The sequence below is a fragment of the Rosa rugosa genome, chromosome 7 (assembly GCF_958449725.1).
Source record: "Rosa rugosa chromosome 7, drRosRugo1.1, whole genome shotgun sequence".
NCBI classification, from domain to species: domain Eukaryota; kingdom Viridiplantae; phylum Streptophyta; class Magnoliopsida; order Rosales; family Rosaceae; genus Rosa; species Rosa rugosa.
The window spans coordinates 722,073-747,064 of record NC_084826.1 but is presented as its reverse complement, the minus strand read 5'-3'; the positions used below and the strand labels follow the sequence as shown (position 1 = coordinate 747,064).

Genomic DNA, 24,992 nt, shown 5'->3' with positions numbered 1-24,992 from the left:
TATATTTTACTGTTTATTAATTAACCAAATTATGTAAATTACTCGGAAATAACAAGTGTACAACAAAAAAACAAAAACAAAGAGGAGAACTCGAGCATGAGATATATATATACCCATTGCAGCATTGGACACACTATACAGTAACACGTACGTGACCAAATAATGATATTTAAAAAGATAGTTCACTTAAAAACCGTTTTAATATGTGCGCATATATGTTCAAAACTAAGTTTAAAAGATATTTAGCCTAGTATTATTGTTTAATATCTGCGCATGTGTTGGAAACTTTACTTTCTTAAATGTCTAATGCAAGATTGTGAGAAGCACCTTTTGGCTAGATGATACAAATTTATAGTATGACGGGATAGCAATCATGCCATTCTCTGTATTTTACTTGATAGTAGCAATCTTGGATATCTGTATAGGCGCACCATGATATAGCCTTTCACCATGGAAACTTTCATCCAAATTATATCAAGAAAAATCACACATTCTTATACGAACTATTAATCCCCATTGCAGATTCTTTAGTACTGAAAGAATACAGTATACAGTTTTCCTTGTAATCAAAGTGCACAGCCTTGGAGAGAATGAATTACATCAAAGCATTATCATCAGAGTCCACACTGATAAATCACAGCCTGCAAAGCCTCAGGAGCACATTGCCTTCTCCAGTACTTCCTGCAACTCCCCGCTTTTGTATGCATCTGCAAAGAAAATAGCTTCCTCAAGAATTGCATATAGATATATATATCACATATCTATGTAAACTCAAACTATTGTACACAAACCATTCAATAAGCAAACATAATTGACTACATGCAATGAGAACATGGTACTTGATAAAACTATGAAGAGTTTGATTGATTGATAGAGCAACCCTAGTCCTATAATACTGTCATAAGCCATAGGCCACAATGTTTCAGTCTTTGACACTCTCTTAGTCTTTGACCCTCCAGTGCCATATGCTCTCTATATTAATCATCAGGTGACTTTACACATGTTAATGTGCTAATGTGTCATTAACAGCAACCAATCGAAAAGTAAAACATTAAGTGTAAGGATCATTGAAAGAGGCACACAAAGTTTTGATCAATTGCTGTTTACTAGTATTCAGGGAGAATCACATACACCCCAATAGAGACAAATATACTTATTGTAACATAATCCAAAAGGATGATGCGAAAAACTCTCAACTCCATATTTGCAAATGTAACATCAATCAGCAAGAACTTTTTCTGCCTTGATGAAATTCTCCGTTGTCAAAACCTATCCAGACTAGCAACTGAGCAAAAACAGCTACCTTAAGAGTAGCATTCACATGCCAACTTTTCTTTCAAGATAGAAGGTAAAAGATTGACAAATGCGAGAACTGCCATCTAGATAGTATTTTTTGTAATTGAGTTGACACGTGCTTTGCTGCTTAAATTTCATTGGCATATCTGACTAAAACTGTAAATCAACAGAACAGATCTATTGATCATTTTAATTCTCAGATTCTTTTAGTCCGGGTTCTATACTTTGTTGTACTTAATTTAGTTGATTCCACAACTGAAGATTAAGATGTAGAGGTAAACTAGGTCCACAGCTGATATGCTATCATGCATAAAACTTTGCCAATTTTGTTAGTAGCTAATCTTTTACGTGCATGAAAACAATATGCAAAAATTAAACTGATATAAGAACTGAAATTAACTCACCAACAGTGATGTCACAACCACCAAAGAACTCTCCTTCAACATAAAGCTGAGGAAATGTTGGCCAGCTGGAATACTCCTTCAATCCCTGACGCAAGAACTCATTTTCTAGGATGTTTATTGTCTCGAAAGGTACATTCAACGACCTCAATATTTGTACGACAGTGTTTGAAAATCCACACTGTGGGAAGTCCTTTGTTCCCTTCATAAACAGAACCACTTTGTGTGAAGTAACAACTTTGTCCAGCGTACTCTTCAGCTCTGGAGTTAATGCTGCAGACACAAGCGCATTAGCAGTGAGGAAGATAGAGAGAGTTCAAAAGCTGTTATATTCAGATAAATTATAACAGGAAACTACAGATGTTTCTATGACCTTACTCTAAATTTATATACTATAGTTTAGATTTTTGCTATCTGATCATCTAGCACCAACCAAAATCCGAAAGGACACCATTATTAAAGTTTCAATTTCTGCTTACTTCCTTTTAACTCCACCCTCTTCATTAAAAAAGAAGTTTTCTTTCAACTTCAATCTTCCCCATCCAATCATTTACGAACAAAAGGCCGGAACTTTACTAGAAAAATGTCATCTTTAACCAGAAATGAACTCATTCTTTGCAATCACCATTGAATTATACCAAATTCAGACAAACCAAACACAACCCACATAAGAAAACTTAACAATTTTCAGTAAAATCAGCCGAAATTCATTGAATACGTATCAAACTTAGCAATAAGAGCAAAGCAAACAAAAAATAAGTACTGAGAGAAGAGTGAGTGATGTACCGGCAGAGCATCGGAAAGAGAGAGCTCTCTTGGGTCGGAAAGAGGAGGATTGATTTGAAAGAGTGAAGGTGGGAAGAGCTCGGAGAGGCCTAGAGGGGTAGTGAACGTGGAGTGAACAAGTGGGTGGTTTGGCCAGAGCTCTGAACCGATTGGACGAAGGAGATGGGGTTGTTATAGTGATTGAGTCCAAGGCCCCAACACTCCACATCTTCAAACAAGTCTTTGTATCTCTGCTCTGTGTTTCTGAACTCTCTGTTTCGATGTGTTCTAGGATTTTATGGTTGCCAAAACTTTAATTATTATATAAAAAGCTAAATAGAAAAAGAAAATAATGTTCAAAAATAAAATAGAAAAAGGAAATGGGAGTGTCAAAATAGTTTTTTTTTTTTTTTTTTTTTTTTGAGTAAGAAAATAGGTTATTCCTAAATGAAAGAATAAAATAGAAAAAGGAGAGCGCCTACTAATTTTAATGTTTTTCTTTCTTTTAAACGGTTTTGTTGGTTTTTGAGATTCTCATAAAAGATTACTGGTGTAACTCATAAGATTACTCTTTTGAGTATTATATAAAGAGGTTTTTTGTTCTTTGGCTTGAGAAAAATATGCCATTTTGTTCTTATTTTTGATTCTTGAAGTCTCAATAAGAATGATGTTCTTTCTTCGAATACAAAGTAAACATAAGAGAGGTTAACATGACCATTTGGTCGGGTACCATAGTAATTGAACGCTTACTTTAAATCATAAGCAGTTGTAGTTTTTAACTTATAAAAGCTGTTTTTTTTTCTATAAACAACAGCTTAATGGTCTAACTTTTCAAATAAGCTGTTTTATTTAATTTTACCAAACACCTTTTGCTACTAAACTCATAAGTTAAGCAGCTTCTTGTAAAACATAAGCTATGTCAACCTTTTGCTACTAAACTCAGGAGTTAAGCAGCTTCTTGTAAAACATTAGCTATGTCAAACTGGGTCATAGATGGTGAAGGAACATTATCAAGAAAACAAGAAAGAAAGGAGAAGGACAAGTTTTTGTTAAGAATTTTGTGAACATTTGCCACAACGATACATACAGCTTGGAGGTATAAAACTGAATTTCTTCATGGAAGTTTTTCCTATAGTTGGTTATGGTGTAATTCTTTTCCCCATTACCAGTCTAGAGAAACAATTGATGTAAATCAAAAGAATCATAAGAAAGGAAATGATGTAGACAACTATTCTTGTGCAAGGTTGGTTTCATCTGTTGAAATGTCAATCCCCATCAAGGAAAGATCTTGACGAAGCACATCTACGTTTTTGAAATGTAGACCAATTATGCCAACTTCCTTTGCAGCCTCTACATTCCTCTTCCTGGGATACAACATGAAGCAACATTATTACGTGGTTTCTTTAGTAAGCAAGATCAGTTTAGTCAACTGTAAATTACAAGTTATTCAGTTTCCAAATATTCATGCTCGGTGCCTTGTGGTACTGATTTTGTCGAAACAAATGGAATCATGATCTTGGTCTGTATAAGAGGATATGATATAGATTCTCAGTCCTAAATAAATGGCATGATAAAATGGGAATCCTATGTTCATACACAAAAGATGCAAACCTATCATCGACGAATAGACAGCTTGCTGGATCAACTTTGAGATGTCTCACAACTTCCAAAAAGAATTCAGGATCAGGCTTCCTCTTCCCTGAAGAACAAATACGAATAAGAGTGAGCCATTCATCTACATGCTTGTGCAGCCAATAGATGGAGGAGAATCCCAAAAGTAAAATGCAAAAACTGCTTAACATACCATTTATACAGGAACAAAATGTCCAAGATAAATACTTGGAGATGTTTAATTTGTCCTCAATCATCTCGTACCTACAGAGTAAAATTTGCTGAAACTATGATAAGCTGCTCACTAGCGAAGAAAGCATGACATGAAATGTTCATCTAACCAGATGGGATAGTTTGTGAAAGCATGCATCTCATAGTTGTTATGTTTTAATACATGAAGCAATTCTTCAACACCTTCAATATAGGAATATCCTTCTCTCATGCAATTTTTCAGGCCTGCAAACATAAATGAAGTACTTTTCTGTAAGATCAGGAAAGAAGAACTCATAGCTTAAAAACATATTAGATGAGACCTCAGTTGACCACTCCAATATGATGCCAAAGTAGACACTTCTATTCATCAATCTCCCCAGTTCAACAAAACATACAAATATAAGAACCAAGAAGGTTCACTAAAGTAATGTGAGCAAAATGTCAAAGATAACAACATATACCTAAAAGTCATGAAAACACAATTGTATTTTTAGTTAATGGCAACCAATATGTGCCGCAGAAGACTTTCACAGACATACATAATCCCACAGTTCAGTTACCATTGTTTTTTTTTCACTATCAGTACCGAACTTCAAAAAGCAATAAAAGAACCATCGATACAAACATTATCAGAGGCAAAATGAAGCAGTATAAAAAAATAGTCGTTTTCTAGTTACATGAAGTACGCTCACTGGATCTAATCTCAAAGTTTTAAGCATCGAGTCAAACACTAATAAAAGAGCAGTATTTGAAGTACATAACAGCTGCAGACATCAGTGGGGAAATGTCCACTAAAGCTAACATCAAAACCAAAAAAGATTAAGAAACTACCTTCCAAATCAAAAGGCCTTCCATCCTTAAAGAATTTTCTTGCTAGTTCCACCTGTGAAAAGAAAAAGTAATTTTGAAACAGATCTTTGACATGCTATAGCAAAAAATTCATGTTTACAATTGAGTCAACATTTTGTACAAGTTCTTGGCAGCTCTCAAAAGCGGCATTACGAAATTGATCTGAACATTATACATTCCAATTTTCAATACTGAAAAAGTTCAATACACGCTGATACACAGAACAGTTGGTTAACAATGCTCCTCACACATAACTTCATGAATACCTCATCAATCAACCCCTTTTCAAACTCAATCCATGCAGTTGGGTGCTTCGATTCTATTAGTTCTTCGAATGGCATTCTGGACATAAAAATTCGCAGTGTTAAAAAAGAACATGACAAATTTTTAGAAAGTTCAAAAAATCTAGCCAGCACAGAACAGATGACGACAATATTAAAGAATTGATTTTTAAGCCTTACTTACACCCAAATCATCCAATTGACCCACTTTCCTAATCCATGATTGAGAATTCTTATGCAGCTACCCAATGAACAACACAACATGATAAAAAGTTTGAACCTTGAAGGCAGTGAAAATTGATCAATCTCTTTTTTTTTTTCTTTCCTTTACTTCTATGAACCAAAGAAACAGACACAACCCAATTCAATTCAGTAAAAAAGAAAAGAGATTTGGGTACCTGAAGAAAGCAGGGATGTCATGGTAAAAAGGGTCACGAACAATGGTGTCCATGATGTCAAAGAGCAGTATGGGCAGCTTTCGAGTAGTAGCAGTAGAGAAAGAGACGTTGGTGTTCTTCTGGGTGGTTTTTAGAGCCATTTTAATTCCTCTTGAGGAATGAAGTGACGAGTTTCTTAGAGGGAAAGGGATCGCGGGTAGTCTCAAAAACACAGCCATATCCATCTGCCTAGCTCACCATCCTTTTGAGTTTTGACTTGTCTTTATATTTATATTTTTATTTTTATTCCTCATTTTTATTTCTCTGAATTAGTCATTCTATATTGGGAAAATCGTTCAAACAGTACCTGATATTTGGCCACTATAAACTTTGGTAATTTAAGTTACAAAAGTATCACAATGGTATTTAAGGTTTTGACTCTGTTGGGTCGAGTACCTGCAGCTGTCAACTCCATTACAGCGTCTGTCTGCTGACATATTTTGAAATGTACTTTAGTTACTTTAGTCCAAAATTTGCCAGTTGGCATCTGTCGTAACGAAGTTAACGGCTCCAGGTACTTATATTGGATCGGAGTCAAAACCTTAAGTACCATTGTGATATTTTTGAAACTTAAGATATCACAAAGATCAATTACTGTTTGCACGATTTTCCTTTCTCTATTCTAAAACTAACCGAACATTAGCTACAATAGCAGCGCATGTGAACAGTAAGCTCATACAGTCGACTAATTCTCATATCAAATAATGGATGGAAGTACTAAAGGGGCTAACAGAAAGATAGTACATGTACTAGTAAACTCTTTAAAAATTAGTAGGTACTAAAAAATGCATTTCGTGATAATTCAAGTACCATACAAGAATTTTACCCTATTGTTGTATTACCCATAGAAAACAGATGATAAGCCCTGGATAAGTATGTATTTGTTCCAACAGATCAACATAACATACACAACCCCACCAAGTACGCATCACTCCTTTGTGCGGGTAATTCCAGGAAATTTGATTTAAACTGGACACTCAAAACAAACGGAAATAAGAGAATAACTGGGCATCGTCTCTCCGAGCACAGCAACATGAATGACTATTATGTTTACTCAGCCGCCAAAACTTACAGAACTAATTGAATCATACTATAACCTCAAGAATTGCAAGTCAGACTGATTACAAAATGAAGATAAATTAAACTATACTCTCGTTATTCCCAAAATAGAGACCAAATCCAATTCCCAATTCAACCCAGTATCAATTTCCGAGGTTGGCTTCTGAGCACTACCAAAAATGGAATGGAGCTCCAAGACCGCGGATGCCAAAATAATCAAAGACCACTGTATTTTCCAACCCAGTGTGATCCGGATGCAATCAATTTAATGAGGAAACCGCTTCTATGGCACTGCCTAGTGGCCATGCCGCTTCAACCAAGGCGTTATTATATTTAACTTTCTTCACCAATGTAATCTCTTGCCATGGATCTAGACCTGTCCAATATAGGAGAGGAAGCAGTTTGCATGCATTAGCATTAGAACACAAGCAATGTAAACTGGTAAACATAATTGAAACCTATAGTGAATTGGAATGATGAAATGCTATAGGGAATGTTCTAACTGACTAAAACATGATTGAAACCTACCAAATCCATCTACAAGCAATGTAAACTGGTAAACAAGATCCATGCACAAGTAAGGCAGGTTGTCCTCTTCAACATTTGGATACGTGGATTTGGCATCCTCAAGTTTAGTTTGGCAAGCACGCTTAGCTTCCTCGTCAAACTTTCCAGGGCGAACTTTGGCAACAGGTTCGTTTGGGTTAACAAAACCAGCCTACATATGTGTTATATACTATTATATTCCAGTTGTCTCTCAAATAAGTCAAAAGCTTTTTCTCACTTGAAGCAAAAATATGAAGATCAATGTTGATGAAGTACCTCAGCAGCTCTGTCAAAGAAAAACGAGGCAACAAAAAGGTTCTTTAGTCCATCCCCTCCTCCACCATTCCATACCCCGCCAAATGTGCATTTCATGTGTGTACATGTCTCTTCGTTTGCTTTTAGTGCCTTCAGAGCAACACTCCTGCACCCATCTAGGCTTGATCCAGATGAGGAAGCTGATGCTTTAAAAGATTCTCCTCCATATTTGTAAGAACCTAAGCAAAATTTCACACATAACAGCCTATTAAACACTAATCCGCTAACATGTGGTTCCTTACTAAACGATATATAGCTGCCTGTATAATATATAATCCATTCCAGAGATGAAAGAACATTTGGCAACTTAACATACCATTATATCCATCTAAAATACAGGGGTTGCCAGAGTCTTCAGAAACCTTTAAAATCTCTGCTCGAGCTGCTAGTAACCCGTAACGCAGATAACTGTAATAAACAATACAAAAGCATTAGCCTAGGCAAGCTACACTGTATCACAAAGTTATTGTTCATATCAGTATGGAGGAAAGATAATGTACCTGTGAACATAGAGGTTATAATTAGTTCCTTTAAGAGACATTTTCCTTACATACGAATCCTCGCCGTCCTCAGTCTTAGGTGCCTTTGCAGCATCTGCGTCTGAGATGGCATAAGCCATTTGAACAGATCCACCCCCGAGATCAACTACCCCAACCGTATCCGAATATTGCTTCCCCAAATTGCCTAGAAGATAGTTGATAGTCACCTGAAAAATGCACAGCAACCAAGTCAATAAGGCAGTAAGCAGATAATGACAAGTGAAGAAATCGAAATCGAAATCGAAATTGAACGCACCCACTGGAATGAACCCTCCTGAGTTCCATCAATGACGGTAACAGAATCAGGGCGGGAGTTGAGGGAGCTCGTTTGTTTCAACAAATCCCTAACGGCCTGAAGAATGCGATTGGAAGCATCAGCCCCCAACGCTCTCAGGCCGGCGGTTGCGCCAACGCGGACGGGGGTGAAGGGACGGAGGTCTTGGGGAACGGCGGCCTCCGCCTTCTGGAGGAGATCGGTGAGTGAGTTGGCGGCGCTGCGGGGATCGGCGGCGTAGGAGCTGAGGCCGGGCTTTTTCTGAAGGAAGAGCTCGAGATCTTTGCCGATGGGGAGGAGGTTGAGGTTGCGGTCGAAAGAGAAGACGTGGACGCGGCTGCCGGAGCTTCCGGCGTCGAAGATGACGGCGTAGGAGGTGGAAGCGGGAGTCTGAACGAGAATGCGAGAGGAGGGGGTGAGGTAGAGGAGCGTGGTCAGGAGGAGAAGAGGGACGGAGACGAGGAGGAGGAGGCTCCGGTACTTGTAGAGCTTGTCGGAGAGGGAGTCGGAGCTCCCTCTGGGAGGACGTTTCAGCATTTGGGAGTGATCGGAGGGGGGAGAATTGGCCTGAGATTCGAGGAGTTCGGCCGACGAAGGCGATCTGTAACGGATCTGCTTCCCCTCAGGCTCCAGATTTGGGTCTGAACACGAGGGCTGGGATCACAGCAATCCCAATCCAATCACACCGCACCTTCTTCTTTCTTGTTGCAATTTCTGTGTGTTTAGGCAAATGTGCATAACAAGAAGAAGAAGAAGAAGAAGAAAAAGGTGTGTGGAAATTGGAATTTGGGTTTTTGGTTGATTTGATTTTTACGGAAAAAAAAAAAAGTAAGCCTTTTGGTGTAATTAAAATGAATTAAACAAGTAATCTTGACAAGACAGGCAACTATTCATCGGGGGTTAAGGAGGGAGCGGAATTCAACTCCAGTTACAAAAACATTAACCAACATTCACAGTCTAGTAATAGAACAGCTTGAATGGTAGTTTTGTTTTACATTGTTGACGCCTTGAGTTATTTTGGTAAATTAATTTGGGGTAAAGTTTTAGTTATGTTAACATTTTTCATACATGTTATATTTCATGTAATATTTATCACTTTAAAAACTCATGTTATAACTACAAAAAAGTCTTTATTAAGGTAAATAAGGTCCTCGTTAGAGTAAAGTAGATTTAATTACTTAAAAGTGGTAATTGTAATAGATTCTTTTAACCTAAAAGTAGTAATATGACATGTGTCATATGTTAACATATTGTAGAATTTCTCAATTTTGTAAAAAAAAAAAGGTAGTCCATATTTTGAGCATGCCAACAAAACATTGACAATTTCATCGAAAAAGCAAAATGAGGTTTTTTCATTCCTCAATTAGTTAGTGAATTCTAAACTCAACGCTGTGTTTTGTTATACAACATTTCTTCCTCTCTTTTTTTGGTCTCGAACATTTCTTCCTTTGGAAAAACAATGAATTTGCCCAAAAATAAGAAACAGGTCATTCTTTTCTCTCTCTTTTTTTTTTTTTTTTTTTTTTTTGAGAAGAGAGACAAAGGAGGAGAAGGCAAATGCTGTGCTCCGAATGTTGACGTCAGAATTGGTTCTCATCGGAGTTGAGAGAAGATGTTGGAATCCCTTGTCCAAAAGCCCCAAACTAGCTTGTAAAACCTTCTCTCATTGGAGTTGAGAGAAGGTTTCACAAGTTTTTCACTATATCAATAGTAAACTAGTGCCAAGATCACATCTTCTATAGCAAAATTGTAAATTAAAATTACCAATGCAAAATATTTAGTTCCTCTTGAATGAAGTCGAAGATTCGATCAATTTCCTTTGATCCAGACATACTTCTTCTCCAAATGAAAGTCAAGAGTATAAGTAGACTCCATCCTCTTGTGCCACCCAATTATTGGTGCAATATTCATAATCTTCCTCATCACATGTCTCTCCAAATGCAATGAATTTAGGAACATAACGATCCACATACCACACCCTTCAAAAATAGGTCTCGTCAACCCCTCGCCAAATGTAAATTCATATTCTTCATCTGGAGCAGGACCACTGGACCAATATCTTCAAGTTCGGATTGACAATGAAGGTTGAGTCATTGAGTCGATCCTGGTTGAGTTTGTTACTGATAACCAAACGGCCGTACTCCCAACTTTGCTTGAATATATAGGTCGAGGTCTCTCGAGATAATGGGGATCAAAAAGGCAAAGGCAAGAAGGAAGAGCACAAAATACTGAAAATAGTACGACTTCCACAGCATTGCTAATTCTCCCATCATCATTTTTCCAACACTCAACATAGCAATATATACATAATACAGTCTGTGTGTTCTTTGACTGCTTTCTTATAGCAAAATAAGCTAAGTTCATCATATTTGGGACTCATAATTATGTTTGACCTGTAATTAATTGTGGTCACTTGGAGGATATCAATTAATTTGACACATTACGTTTTCACGAATTCATATATGTATGGTACACTGAACGTGTTACATTCATGAGATTAATTAGTGTATATTTGGTAAGCTGAAATTAGGTAAGGGCTATTGTTGTATATAAGGGTTTTGAACGCAATGAGGTGGTTGGAATTTATTGTACGTGTTATGTAAGTACATGCATGACCAGCCTATCATGTTCTCAATCTTTTGGGAGATTTCGGATGTAATTTTAAATACCGCCATAATTGTAGTCTTAGTTATTTAGTGGAGATCGATCAAAAGTTTAAATCTCATAGCTAGGCATTATGAAGGGGTGGGATGATGAGGATAAGAAAAGAAAAAGATTGTAATTTGTAAATAATCTGTGTAATGTAGCGATAATCCGTCAAATGGCAAATCAATTTCTTACGCCAGGGAAAATATTTAGTTCCACTTTTTGTTAGATGGATGAGTTTGTATCCAGATGACGTGATTTTAGCGCTTCTTTTTATCTTTGCATTCTATATTTGACCCTTGTCGAAATATAGTGCCAAAACCATATTTATATAATTAACTCGACATATACCACCTTTAGAAGCAGTACTGATCGAGCTTGCCTTCATATTCTTACCATCGTATTATGTATCGGAATTCCTGATTAAGCATCTTGGATCACGCAAGCAATTGTTTAAGTCTTTAAATAGTTTAATCTTCTTCTTTTCTGCCTTGTGGTTGCTTAAACATCCTCCAATATATGCTTTAAATGAATCATGTTATCCCTATGGGATCTACAATGTAATATTCCAATATATTTTCGTTTTCTGGTGATGTGCTTCGTTTGGATGTGTTGTGTATATAATAAGTAAAGTCCTTTACAAACTTGCAATTGAAGTTTTTACAATTTTTTATTTACGGAACAGATTTGGAATGCTTAATCTTGTTTCATTAGAGTTTTCGTTTTCTTATTCTACGAATATTGTATAAAGGGTTATCTCTAGTTTCATGGACTGTTCTTTACTTAAGTAAGACTCTTACTAACATATATGTGGGGATGTCCATTGTGTAGCGGGTAGACTATTCAATCGGAAGATCTAAACTCGACTTTACCAGCAGGGTCGGCTTATGTTATTCTTTTATTTTAAACATAATAAAATTCTTAATGAGGTTATCATATCCACGTGATTTGTCTGTCCCATTAATAATAAAACTTAATTTCAATACAATCATACTGCAAACGAAAATTTTAATTTCTATTATTTTCTTATTTTAAAGTAGCACATATAACCATAATTGATTAGATATAATGGTATGCCTCCCTACCAAAAACAGAAGAATCAAAAGGGAAAAATATGCTCTATTCCCAAATTGGATCAAGGCATAAGGATTTGGAATGTCTATGTAATGCTTCAATTCGACTATTTTGGAATCTAACCCAAGTAAAATCCCACAAAATTTACAATAGCGAAAAATAAGAAATTTTTAGCCGAATGAAAAGGACCAAATTCACCAAAAGGCCATGCATTAAATATATTGATCATGCACAAGATTTCACCTACCATAAAAGAAAACGAAAGAGTAACTCAAAAGGTTTTATATCCAGAGATTTTATATTCCAAATCGAATGAAATAACAACAGCACATATTCTAGCTTTGATTCTTCTTCTTCTTCCCGGCCCATCTCCTTATTTCACGTTTCGTAGTCTTTAGACTTTTTGAACCGATATTGTCGCGAGGGACATAAATGCTCCATTCTTCTTCTTCTTCTTCTTCTTCTTCTTTCTCTCTGAGTTAGTGCACTAAGGTTTTGCTCTTTAGCCATGGCAGACTCAGATTATCGTTCTCCAATAGTACTCTCTGTAACTCTTCTCCTCCTCTTCGTTACAGTCCTCTTCTTCTCTCCATTAAACCGAAACCAATATCTTTCGCTCAATCTTTTATCTCCTTCCTCCTCCCTATCTAACTCTTCTTCTACTCATCATAACCAACAAACCACCGACAACGACAAAGCCGTGCATGTCGTTTCAGCACCGGCACCGGCGCCGTCGCTTCCGCCGTTTCACCAACATGGGCCTCCCTCCACTCTCACTTTGCCTCAAGTACTCAGTCACAGTGTCAAAGTCAGTAGTCAACCTAATTCTGAGATATTTTCATTTTTGAGATTTTGGGATTTGTCTAATGTTCTCAGTTTTTGATGAAAACTCAAATGGGAAAAATTTCATGTACAGAACAAGAGCAAAACGCAAAGGATTGAAGAAGAGTTGGCCAGAGCAAGAGCCATTATTCGCAAAGCTATTCTGACGAAGAATTACACCTCTGACAGGAATGAGATTTACATCCCAAGAGGAAGTGTTTACAGAAATCCCTATGCATTTCATCAGTTAAGTCTATTTTTTAGTTAAAATTTTCTTGTTCGATTCGAAATATTATGTTGTATTTCTTTGATAATCATGAATTCTAGTTACTTTTCATTACTTAGTGGGCATCTCTTTTACTAACGATACATTAGTGGTAGATTACTCGATGTAATGGTAGACCAACTTCTTGTAGTGATAAATTATGAAGAGTTGGTCTACCACTACAAGAGGTCGATATACCGCTACGAAAGTCTAATGTTGTAATTACCGAAGACTTTTCCTTACTTACACTGCAAAATTTGGACATTGGATATTTTTGAAAATGCATCAATTTTACAAATGCCATTAATGTTTCCCATCAAAGTTCAGCTTTTAGTTTCTTGGGAACTTCCTTTGATTTCTGGGTTGTTTTAAGTGGCAAGTTACAACCAAACACAGTGTTTTCATGAGCGGTCCTAATACTTATCAACATCTGGCTGCCTATTTCAGTATTTTGGGTGGGTGGTAAGTGCTAATCAACATTTTGTCCACAATGTTTCTAGTTTTGGCCATATCATGAATATATCCAACCATGCTATCTTTTCGTTTTAAAAATTCTTTTGTTTTCTTCTTTACCATTTTGTTTTGATGCAATACAGAATAGGGGTCATGATCAGTTGCCAAAAACAAAACGTTCACAATCAATTAATTTTTAATTCATATTGTATTGTCTCTCTTTTGTCTTTGTGTTTGCCTTTAGCAAAAGTGCAAAACAGAAGGTTATGCTTATTTAGTTTTAAATTTAGGTCTAATTTCTCTTACATTGTTATGGTTGATAGGAGTCATATAGAAATGGTCAAGACATTCAAGGTCTGGGCCTATAGGGAAGGAGAAGTACCAATGGTCCATGATGGGCCAACTACGTACCTCTACTCCATAGAGGGCCAGTTCATTTTTGAGATGGAAAGTCGGCCAAGCCCTTTCATGGCCAAGAATCCTGATGAGGCTCATACATTCTTCTTACCATTGAGTGTGTCCAAGATTACTGACTTCCTGTTCAGACCTCACCATGAGACATTTTTTCATCGACTGGGTCGCGTCTTCACCGACTACATTCATGTTGTACAAGAAAAGTATCCTTACTGGAATAGGAGTGGTGGAGCAGACCATTTTATGGTCTCATGTCATGATTGGGTTAGTAAGCTTCTGTTTCTATATTGTTCATTTTGCAATGAGTTTATTTCTAAGGCTTTGATGTGGATAAACCTTGCATGTTAACATTTATATTCTCTTGTTATAGATGGACATGTTATATTATCCGACTGTGAATATTAAGCCATGAATACATTAAACAATCATTTGAGATTAGGGTTTAAATTATCAATGACCTTTTCCTACTAGCCCAAACATTGAAATTTTGTATCAAAATAGACAAATATTAGATGGTACCAGGCCAATAATGAAAATGAGAAAGAAAACTTTTTCATGCTTGCTTTTGAGATGTTCAAACTTTGGAATTAAGAGTTCTAACAACTGTCACTTAATTTAAGTCTAGTTGTCACTATTTCTTGGTGTTTTTATTTTGTTGATTGGCTTGGAATCTTCATATTTGAAGAAATGATGATGAAATTTGGGTTGAAATTACCGAACTGGTGAAAAGTTAACTGATTAATGTAATTCTGTTCATAACCTGTCTGTGTTTGGTATTCCAGGCATCACTTATCCAACGTGATGACCCCAAGCCGTACAAGAATCTGATGAAGGTGTTATGCAATGCAAACATCTCTGAAGGGTTTAAGCCTACTAGAGATGTCTCAATACCAGAATACAACTTAAAACGCTACGAGCTTGGCCCTCCCCGTTTTGGGCTACCCCCTCATAACCGTACTGTCCTTGCTTTCTTTGCTGGTGCAGCCCATGGAGACATAAGGAGCATTTTGTTTGAGCATTGGAAGGAAAAAGATGATGAAGTTCGGGTCTATGAAAAACTTCCTCAGACTATAAACTACCACAAGATCATGGGACAAACCAAGTTTTGCTTGTGCCCGAGTGGTTCTGAAGTGGCAAGTCCTAGAGTAGTGGAGGCAATGAATGCAGGGTGTGTCCCGGTGCTAATTTCCGATTCCTATGCAATACCTTTTGCTGATGTTCTTAACTGGAACAAGTTTTCTATACAAATTCCGCCCAAGAGAATATCAGAAATCAAGACAATATTGAAGGCTGTTCCACACAAAAGGTACTTGACATTGCAGAAGAGGGTGATGCAAGTGAGAAGGCATTTTGAGCTCAACCGACCAGCTAAGCCATTTGATGTATTCCATATGGTGCTTCACTCAGTGTGGCTTAAAAGGCTCAACATTCGATTACCTGATAAATTTTGAGGATTAGAAGGCATCGCTTCATTAGCTTGTAAAGATTTAATCACCGATCACTTTTCTAACCGTGAGATGATTCTGTCTGTGATTCCTTTTCCTGTGGAGTTTGAGTTAAGTTTCTGTTCAGAAGAGCTGTTTTTAGGTTGGAACAGACTGCTTAACAGTTCCATGCATTGTTGTATAGACCAAGGCCCCATCACAGGTTTATATATGATTCTTGTTTTATTCTCTCTACTTTCCAAAATGTTCATTGTTCACTGTAGGTTCCTCAATATTTTCACATGCAATGTTATTGCTTAATTCATCTGACGCAGGAGTTTAATTTTAATGATTTGTTAGTCTTTTTTCCAATTTTTTTTTTTACATATATCATATTTGGAGTTCAGATAGAATATTTTCCAAGACGAAAATAGAATAATTATATTATTAGAATATTCTTTGTTTCCTTTCTTCTTATATTAAAAGCCAACTAAAGACCTTTCGTGTAATTAACATTTCTACCCTTCGAGTATGGATATGATATGTAAATTAGGTACATCAAATTTTCACTTTTAAGTTTATCTGCATACTACAGGTTGCTTACATGAGTGTAGCTCCTCTATCGATATCTATGGAAAAGCAGAACATGCAACTTACCAATTAACAGGTATTTTGGTTAACAGCTGAGCTAGATAAACTATTATATCAGATCAGGACTCCAATCTTTTTAACTGTCTAAGTAGATGATGAAATGAGTTTTCTCAATGGATTTTCTGCCCTATATTTGTTTTTTCTTGCATTGTTTCTTTTCAATATATATTAATGCAAAAGTGACTGAGAGGTCATTATATATATAGTCCACTCTCCACATGGATTTGCTCCATATGCCCAAACCCTTTTCTACCCACCGTAACTGGTATTATTTTGTTGTTGATGCTTATAAGTTTGATAACCCTAGCTCAGTAAATGATAATCTTTCATCTCCATTCCTTGTACATACACCAAACCCCTTCTTAATTGCTTTTAGTGCAGTTTTAAGGAATTAGAGGTTTTAGATAGGAGTCCAGGATTCATCACAGTTCATGATGGTGCACCTCTCACATCTGATACCACCTATACACCTGAATTCCTCAAGCTCAGTCCCCTTCTGCCGACTTATTATCCTACTCAAATTATGGCAGTGACATCATAATCGGTGTTATATATTGATAGTGGTGTACATGTAACCGGAGAGCTTGAGTTTTAGAGATCATGATATGACTGCTGCAATTCCTAGCTAAGAAGTGGAATGGCTTGTGTGAAGGAAGCAAAGATTCTAATTCCTCCATGTGCAACTTCAACCTTATAGGAGCTAGGTACGTACTTCAATGAAGGTATAAAAGAAGCAAAACCCGGCCCAATGAAAAGTAAGGACTCTGTTAGGGACAGTCTTGGTCTCTTGGACATGGTACTATCGTTGCCTCTATATATAGCTGCTGAAAATCAAGTAGAGGGAGTGTCTTAGTTTGGATATGCAAAAGTAACCGCGCGAGTCATGGCAGTACATGCTCGGTAGCAGTTTACAAGGTTGTGTGGAATGAGGGCATTGATCCCTCGGATTTTCTTGCTGGTATAGACTAAGCTATGGTGTTGATGTGATTTCCATCTCCTTGCATGGTCCGACGCCTTTGTATAACAATTCTGTGGCCATTGCTACATTTTCAACTATGGAGAAGGAATAGTGGTTGTATGTGCCGAGGAAAATAAAGGCCCGGCTAAGTGGACTGTGCACAATGATTTTCCATGGCTATTTACTGTTGCCGCCGGAACAACTGACCTTTTGTTTGCTGGAACTGTGACTCTCGGTAATGGGATGAGGATTGATGGATGGTCTTTGTTACGAAACTTGCCACTAGTTTACAACAAGACCCTGTCAAAGATGCAATTCCTCGACAGCATCATTATATGTGATTATAGGTATTCTCGTCTTCAGTTGCCTATACTTGCAAGTGCAAACGTGACGGGAGCTTCGACAATCTTAGATCATTGGACTTCCAATATTTTCGTTGTTCCTGTGTTGTAATTAACTCTAATGATGCTCAAGAACTGACTAGGTACGTATGTGATTGATCGTAATGGTGATACTACTCCCTCAGCTACTATAGATCGAGTTCCAACAACCATTATGAGATCTATACTTGCACCACTAGCAGCTTGGTACAGTTCGAGAGGTCCTTCAAAGAGCTTTCAAGACATCTTGAAGCCTGATGTTATGGCACCTGCAGGTTCATATATTTTAGGTGCTTGGCCCCCAAACACATTAGCAGGTCAGGTTGAGAATAATATTTCATTGTTTAACGACTACAACATAGTCTCCGGGGCATCGATAGCTTGTCTGTTAAACCTGATATTACACTGAAGTAATAATGCTATGCCACAAAACACAGACACATCAGCATCACAATCAATGTAACAATGACATAAAGTACTTAAGCTCAAGGTTAAGGTGAATGAAACAAACCTTGAGGATCCATTCTCTTGCAGTGAGGAAACTGGATGTGAACTGATGCTATGGAATGGAAGCCTTCTGCTGAATGCTCTAGTGAACTCTTATTGGGGAGAATGCTTGATTTGAGGTGCAATAGCATTAGCAGGGACCCCCTTATACATTGATCAGAGTATCTCAACCACGATCCCATTATAGGTGCTTTCAGTCCTACGTACGCCAACTCTGCCACTAAACCACAATACCACATTACTCATAACAGGCCCTAATATAAAGGCTAATTCAAGTTACCTTATCTTGCATCTGTTCCAGATAACACAAGACTTAGTCAAGGGTCAAAATTACATATTGATCTCTTAGTAACTTATTCTGCTTAGTCATAATTACTGTCAATGCTTGAGGTAATTAATTGGTTTGTCCAAATTACTTCTTACATTGTCCTCATGTTAGTGGTGTTGCAGCTCCAAAGCGCCCAGGTTGGAGTCCTGCCGCTATTACGTCTGCTATCATGACCACCGCGCGCAACTCCGTTACACAAAGAGCGAAAGCCAATCCTTGATGTTGGTAATAAACTTCGCTTTGATTCACGTATAGTAATGGGAGCAGGTTTCATTGATCCAAATCGAGCACTTGATCCAGGTTTGATATATGATGTAACAAGCCTAGACTATACCAATCTGTTGTGCTCGATCATGTATCCGGATAAGAAGCAATTATCCATTCTTACTAGATCAAGCACTTACCAAGTTACGATTGCTCCAACCAATCTACGAATCTCAATTACCCATTATTTATTTGCTTATACGATCGAACTTTATTTCCGGTGGTTAAAGAGTTTCAAAGACCTGTCACTAATATTAGTACTGTAGGCATGGTAACATACAAGGCCATGGTAGAGCACCACCCGGTTCTTGTTATATGGACCCAGAGTCCCAAACCATGTAACTTGTCCTGTGAAAAGCACCAATAAGTCAATAACCCAATGTTTGGATTTGGTATCCAGCTTTTTTTTGTTTTCTTTCCCAAACTCTTTAACTTTGGAGATATTTTATCTACACATTCTTATATACTATATATATACACATCCGTAATTTTCACCATACTAGAGTAGATAAAATGATAAAAAAGGACAACAAAATAGAAAGATTTGAACATGTTCTTTGTTTATTACAGGCCTCTTCTTTGAACAACCCTACAACAAATCTTTTCTTTCTTCACAGTCCATCAACCCCAACTCTTATTCACTCTTATGCTCTTTGTTATACTCGTAAATTTTCGACTTAAAACCTTAAAAATACCATAAGCCCTTTAACAAAAGCCTTAGATTGTCCCTATTGTGGCTTTGGATATAATCTGGATTCAAACTTTTCTGAAATGGGTATGTGGGTGTGTTGGAACCTATGTTGAACTCAAAAAATGATATAAAATACTTATTTGAAATTAAGGGCAGACAATAATTCAAACAATACCAACAAGTCTTCTATTCAAATGTAAATCTGATTCTCTACATACCTCCGCACGATATCGATTTGCTTCTTCGTTCTTGAATAAGTCTAAATATAATTCTAATCCCAAACTTAATGATTACTTGATTAGACTAATAGGTTACCAATATTAGGCATTAGTCTAACATGCATATACAAAACACAAATTGATCAATCACCAACTACAATGGTCAATCATTTGTATACATATTGAACAACCAAATATCCAAGAAAATCATTCTGTTTGGACCCAAAATGAGCATTTTGGTTTGACAAAGCGTGTCTTGGAGAAATTGAGCCAATATCAGTGGCTCACATATATATTTTCGATAAGTTCAAAAATATATTATTAAGAGGCTAAATAAGGCCTACCAAACATGGAAATGAAAAATCAACTTTAGCACATTTTCCTACTTCGGCTAGGAGAAAGCGAGCTAGACAAGAAATGAGGGATGGTGGACTAACCATCCGAACTCCAAATGAGTTGAAACTTTCCAGATTAATTCTAGACATCCCATTGATCATTTCTTATGAAGAGTGCCAAAGCTCGTTCGGAGTGGAAAACCTTCAAACAAACAGTCCAATGTTTTGTTTACTAACACCGGTAACACAATTCACTCTACAAACATCTCTAAGATGATCTAAGTTCTCTCTAGAGCAAACCTCTCTAAGAGTAACTCCTCTTCATCTCTTTCTCTTACCGGTGATCACACTCCTAGTCCTAGTCTTCTCAGAAGCCGACTTTCAGTGCCACCAAACCCTCTATCAACGTACTTCGGTCCTAGTCTCCTCGGGAGCCGACGGTAGTGCCGCGACCAAAAAACAACAACACAATTCAACAAACATCTCTAAGATGATCTAAGTTCTCTCTAGAGCAAACCTCTCTAAGAGCAACTCCTCTCTTTCTCCTTCTCTTATCGGTGATCACACTCTAAGTCCTAGTCTCCTTTGGAGCCGACTATTAGTGCCACCAAACCCTCTGTCAACGTACTTCGGTCCTAGTCTCCTTGGGAGCCGATTGTAGTACCACGACCAAAAACACCACAAAAGACCAATTCATACATCAAAACATCTCTAAGATGATCTAAGTTCTCTCTAGAGCAAACCTCTCTAAGAGCAACTCCTCTCATTCTCTTTCTCTTATCGGTGATCACACTCCTAGTCCTAGTCTTCTCGGAAGCCGACTTTCAGTGCCACCAAACCCTCTGTCAACGTGCTTCGGTCCTAGTCTCCTCGGGAGCCGACGGTAGTGCCGCGACCACAACGGTTACAGAACCAGCCAAGCAAGGGTAACGCCCTAGCAACCCAGCCAAGCTAAAGTCACGCTTTAGCAAGTTCTCTCTACTTCCCAGTGGTTCTCGCTCTGCTCGATCTACAACATCGAGTATCGATTGTGATTTTCAAGAAGCTCAGCAAAAGTCCTCGCCACGAGGCATAAAGAATCCCACGACGAGGTTGGTGCTCTCCTCGTCTACAATCGCTTAATAGAAGTCAGGTCAAGGGACACCCCCGACGACCGCACCCGAACGGTGCTGGCACGCCCGCGCAGAAAATAGACTGTTGACCAGCTGCAACAAAATTGGAGCCAAACACATTCCATCATGGTGAATATAAAGCAAGGAAGATCGAGAAGCATGGTAATTTATTAAACCTCATATCAAGACAAAGCATGGCTTGGCAAACTTTGATTTAGATGTTCTGAGAACGATAATGAAAAAGAGAAGTTCTTTCTTTTCTACGAGTACAAACATGGTAGAAAATGTTGAGGAGAGTTTGGGTAGTTTTGGGTGGTGCATATAGAATTATTGCATACAGAAAAATCAATTGAGTAGTGTATTAAGAACTCGTGTAGATAAAATTTCTCTTTAACTTTGTTTCTTTTCAATGAATTTGCATTCTCTAGAGATTATTTTGTGTAATGATTCTTCCATTAGGCCTATATTTCTAAATGGTCATCTTATAAGACTAACTTTAATATTCAAAAAATATGGTTCATAGTGGTCTTTTATAAAGTGAACAGAAGTTTAAAAGTATGTTATATTGAGAATATGGCATTTTGATTACATCTAAGTTTGTTAAACACGAAGCTGTATGGTGACATTCCTCCTTTGAGTCTAAATAAAAAACAAGATGTCTTTACGTTGCTATTGGAAATTAAAATTCTTGTGAGCCTAAACTCTCACGTCGAATAAAAAGCAACGTTAAAATAAAATAAAATTCTTGTGAGCCTAAACTCTCACGTCGAATAAAAAGCAACGTTAAAATAAAAGCTGAAGAACGAAAAATAAAGCGCCGTTGCCGGGGATCGAACCCGGGTCACCGGGGTGATAGGCGGGAATACTTACCACTATACTACAACGACAGTGATGATGAGCAAGAGTAGTACATTAAATGATATATATGTGTTATTACGTGGCAACATGCAAACAATTTTAGTGTGCTTATGGAAATAAGCCAGAGGAGAGTGAGGCTAGCTGTATGTAGCTTGGCACATGTCCATACTCAGCCGGTGAGTTAATCAAACGGTGGTGTTCTACGTTCCCCAAGTAAAAACAAAAACACAAACTAGAACTTCGAAAAGGAAAAAAGACAGAGACAAATTCTTGGGGGTATGCCAGTTTATAACTTGAGGTATGGCAGCCTTTGAATTCCGATCACCATATTTACTCTCTCTAACCTTTCTCCTCCTCCTTCTTCTCGTCCTTTCCTTCTCACCCTTTGACAAAAGCAGTTTCAGTCTCATCAATCTTTCTTCTTCTTCTTCTAAAACCCCATCTGTTCCTCTACACAGTAATCTTACCAGTTCAAACCAATATGTCTCACCCTCACCATCACAGTCACATTCACAGTCACAGTCACAGTCACGGTCACAGCCGCCCTTTCCTTCTCCTACTTCCATTGTGGCAGACCATGTCAAAGTAAGCATCTTTTCAATTTCTATATGGTAAAACTGTAAACTTTTCTGTTTCTGGGTTTACTGGGGGCTGATGCTTTTCTTTATATTGCTCTGTTTTCTTGGGTTTTACATTTTGGTGTGTGATTTTTCTTGCAGGAAAAAAGCAATACAAGCAAGATTGAGGAACAATTGGCCAGAGCAAGAGCAGCTATCCACAAAGCAGTTCTTACAAAGAACTATACATCTGATAGACAAGAGATTTACATCCCCAGAGGAAGTGTGTACAGAAATCCCTATGCATTTCATCAGTAAGTTCTTTGAAATCATCCCAAATTCATATAAATGCAATTTTCAATTCTGGGTAATGTAAAGATTTAACCTTTGAAGCTTGGTTGGTTTAACTGGCATAATTGTGGTGGATACTTTTGGAATAAAAATTAGTGCAATTTCTTTTTTGACTAGATGTGTCAGTACTTTTCTTACTGCGAACGCAATCCTTTTCCACTTTCCAACTTCATCTTCCTTTTGTGGATTCTTCTCTGATAATTTGAGGTGTATTTATTAAGAATGGTCCAAATTCTTGTCATTCCATTTGTTTATTTCCGGTGGTTCAAACTTCACTACTCATATTCCATCAATAATTGAAGTTTTGGCCTTATCTTTGGCATATAGTACAGGCATTTTTTCCGGTTTGAATGGAATATGAATTGCAGGAATTTAGGATGGGATAAGTTCTAAACTTCTATATTGTTTCTTGAGAAATTAAACAAATTAGTCTCTTCCGTATCTTGTGATTGCAAAACCAAGATATCTGCAATCAAGAAATTGGACGATTGATTTTTAAATTGATGGTTGAATTTTTTAAATAGTTTGTCCAGTGTTCTGTCCACGTTGATGTTGATTGCATCTTCTTGATTATTAAAATAGTGACTACTTTTGTCACACTCTTCTACTGTTGAGTAATCAAGAGTGGAGATATTTCTTTTTAGTTTAATTGCGTCGACTTGATAAACAAGCAGTTAGAATAAATGGAAAAATTGTCATATGATGTTGTGAGCACAATTTGACCAGTATAGGTATTACTCTTTCTTAAATTAACTAGCTATTTGGGTTAGCAGGAGTCACATAGAGATGGTAAAAAGATTCAAGATATGGGCATACAAGGAAGGGGAGATACCCATGTTCCATAATGGACCAATGTCATACATCTACTCCATAGAAGGGCAGTTCATGGATGAGCTGGATAGTAGTGGGAAAAGTCCATTTCTGGCTCGCCATCTTCATGAGGCACATTCATTCTTCGTACCAGTAAGTGTGAAAAGGATTGCTGATTTCTTGTATGATCGGCCTAAACCTCACACTTTTCACGGTCGCTTGGTTCGTATCGTCACTGACTATATCAATGTGGTCGCTCAAAAATATCCCTACTGGAATAGGAGCGAGGGAGCTGACCATTTTATGGTCTCTTGTCATGATTGGGTATGCATGCATGACCTTAACAATTTTGATTCTATTTGTTTTCACCATCAGCTATTGTTGCATACCTAAACTTTTTTCTATGATCTTGGCAGGCACCAGAAATAATAAATGATGATCTTAAGTTCTACAAGAATTTCATAAGAGTACTTTGCAATGCTAACATATCCGAAGGATTCCAGCCTGGGAGAGACGTCTCGTTGCCAGAATATAACTTGGCCAGTGGCACTCTTGGTCCATCACGCCTTAACTCACACCCTGATGAGCGTCCTATCCTGGCCTTCTTTGCGGGCGGTGCTCATGGTGACATAAGGAAGTTTTTATTTGAGCATTGGAGGGACAAAGATGAGGAAATCCAAGTCCATGAGTATCTTCCGAAGGGTCAAAATTATCACCAAATAATGGGACAAAGTAAGTTTTGCTTGTGTCCAAGTGGGACTGAAGTTGCTAGTCCTAGAGTGGTTGAAGCAATGTATGCAGGATGTGTTCCGGTGCTCATTTCTGATTATTATGCATTACCCTTTGGCGATGTTCTTGATTGGAGCAAGTTTACAGTAGAAATTCCACCAAAGAGAATACCAGAAATTAAGACGATATTGAAAGCTGTTTCGCATGCAGAATACTTGAAATTGCAGAAGAGGGTGATGCAAGTGAGAAGGCATTTTGAGCTGAACCGGCCTGCTAAGCCATTTGATGTGTTTCACATGGTGCTTCACTCAATTTGGCTGAGGAGGCTAAACATTAGACTACCAGATTAATTTTATTTAAGAAGCATAAGCATGCATTCTTTAATATATTTATCATTTTTTGATTTTGATTTCTGGAATCGATTAATATATCCATAAATATCAGCAAATATTGGTGTGTAATATCTTTGAAACTAATAGCTTGGATGTCGCTCAATTATGAAAATTTTGACGGAGTTTTTAACAGGTGGAGACTCCCATGGAAACTGCAAATAGACATG

The 24,992-nt window shown here is 37.4% G+C and overlaps 5 protein-coding genes across 6 annotated transcripts; 2 read left to right on the top strand and 3 right to left on the bottom strand.

Moving 5' to 3' along the window:
• Positions 1-469: 469 nt before the first annotated feature.
• LOC133721230 (uncharacterized) lies at positions 470-2,766 on the bottom strand. Its single transcript, XM_062147783.1, has 3 exons — positions 2,484-2,766; positions 1,701-1,970; positions 470-707 (listed from the first exon to the last, which is right to left on the bottom strand). Exons 1-3 carry the CDS (start codon positions 2,689-2,691, stop codon positions 652-654), a joined length of 534 nt encoding a protein of 177 aa, XP_062003767.1. The 5' UTR covers positions 2,692-2,766; the 3' UTR covers positions 470-651.
• Positions 2,767-3,488: 722 nt separating this feature from the next.
• On the bottom strand, positions 3,489-6,060 carry LOC133721555 (flavin mononucleotide hydrolase 1, chloroplatic). Its single transcript, XM_062148203.1, has 7 exons — positions 5,815-6,060; positions 5,402-5,477; positions 5,118-5,169; positions 4,415-4,529; positions 4,267-4,337; positions 4,074-4,161; positions 3,489-3,826 (listed from the first exon to the last, which is right to left on the bottom strand). The coding sequence occupies exons 1-7, from the start codon at positions 6,036-6,038 to the stop codon at positions 3,691-3,693; spliced, it is 762 nt and encodes a 253-aa protein (XP_062004187.1). The 5' UTR covers positions 6,039-6,060; the 3' UTR covers positions 3,489-3,690.
• A 640-nt stretch (positions 6,061-6,700) lies between these two features.
• LOC133720451 (apyrase 2-like) lies at positions 6,701-9,407 on the bottom strand. The gene is made up of 6 exons (XM_062146751.1): positions 8,569-9,407; positions 8,274-8,479; positions 8,090-8,181; positions 7,735-7,952; positions 7,441-7,630; positions 6,701-7,288 (listed from the first exon to the last, which is right to left on the bottom strand). The coding sequence occupies exons 1-6, from the start codon at positions 9,121-9,123 to the stop codon at positions 7,173-7,175; spliced, it is 1,377 nt and encodes a 458-aa protein (XP_062002735.1). The 5' UTR covers positions 9,124-9,407; the 3' UTR covers positions 6,701-7,172.
• Positions 9,408-12,608: 3,201 nt separating this feature from the next.
• On the top strand, positions 12,609-16,477 carry LOC133720449 (probable glycosyltransferase At5g20260). 2 transcript variants are annotated; one of them, XR_009851870.1, is made up of 5 exons: positions 12,609-13,114; positions 13,223-13,374; positions 14,170-14,524; positions 15,043-15,907; positions 16,280-16,477. XR_009851870.1 is itself a non-coding variant. In XM_062146750.1 (4 exons), the coding sequence occupies exons 1-4, from the start codon at positions 12,815-12,817 to the stop codon at positions 15,709-15,711; spliced, it is 1,476 nt and encodes a 491-aa protein (XP_062002734.1). In that variant the 5' UTR covers positions 12,609-12,814; the 3' UTR covers positions 15,712-15,939. The 2 variants fall into 2 exon arrangements, 1 of the variants encoding a protein (XP_062002734.1); XM_062146750.1 differs by lacking the exon at positions 16,280-16,477 and having other exon boundaries at positions 15,043-15,939.
• A 5,618-nt stretch (positions 16,478-22,095) lies between these two features.
• LOC133720696 (probable glycosyltransferase At5g20260) lies at positions 22,096-24,842 on the top strand. The gene is made up of 4 exons (XM_062147122.1): positions 22,096-22,571; positions 22,706-22,857; positions 23,668-24,028; positions 24,121-24,842. Exons 1-4 carry the CDS (start codon positions 22,287-22,289, stop codon positions 24,781-24,783), a joined length of 1,461 nt encoding a protein of 486 aa, XP_062003106.1. The 5' UTR covers positions 22,096-22,286; the 3' UTR covers positions 24,784-24,842.
• The last annotated feature ends 150 nt before the right edge of the window (positions 24,843-24,992 follow it).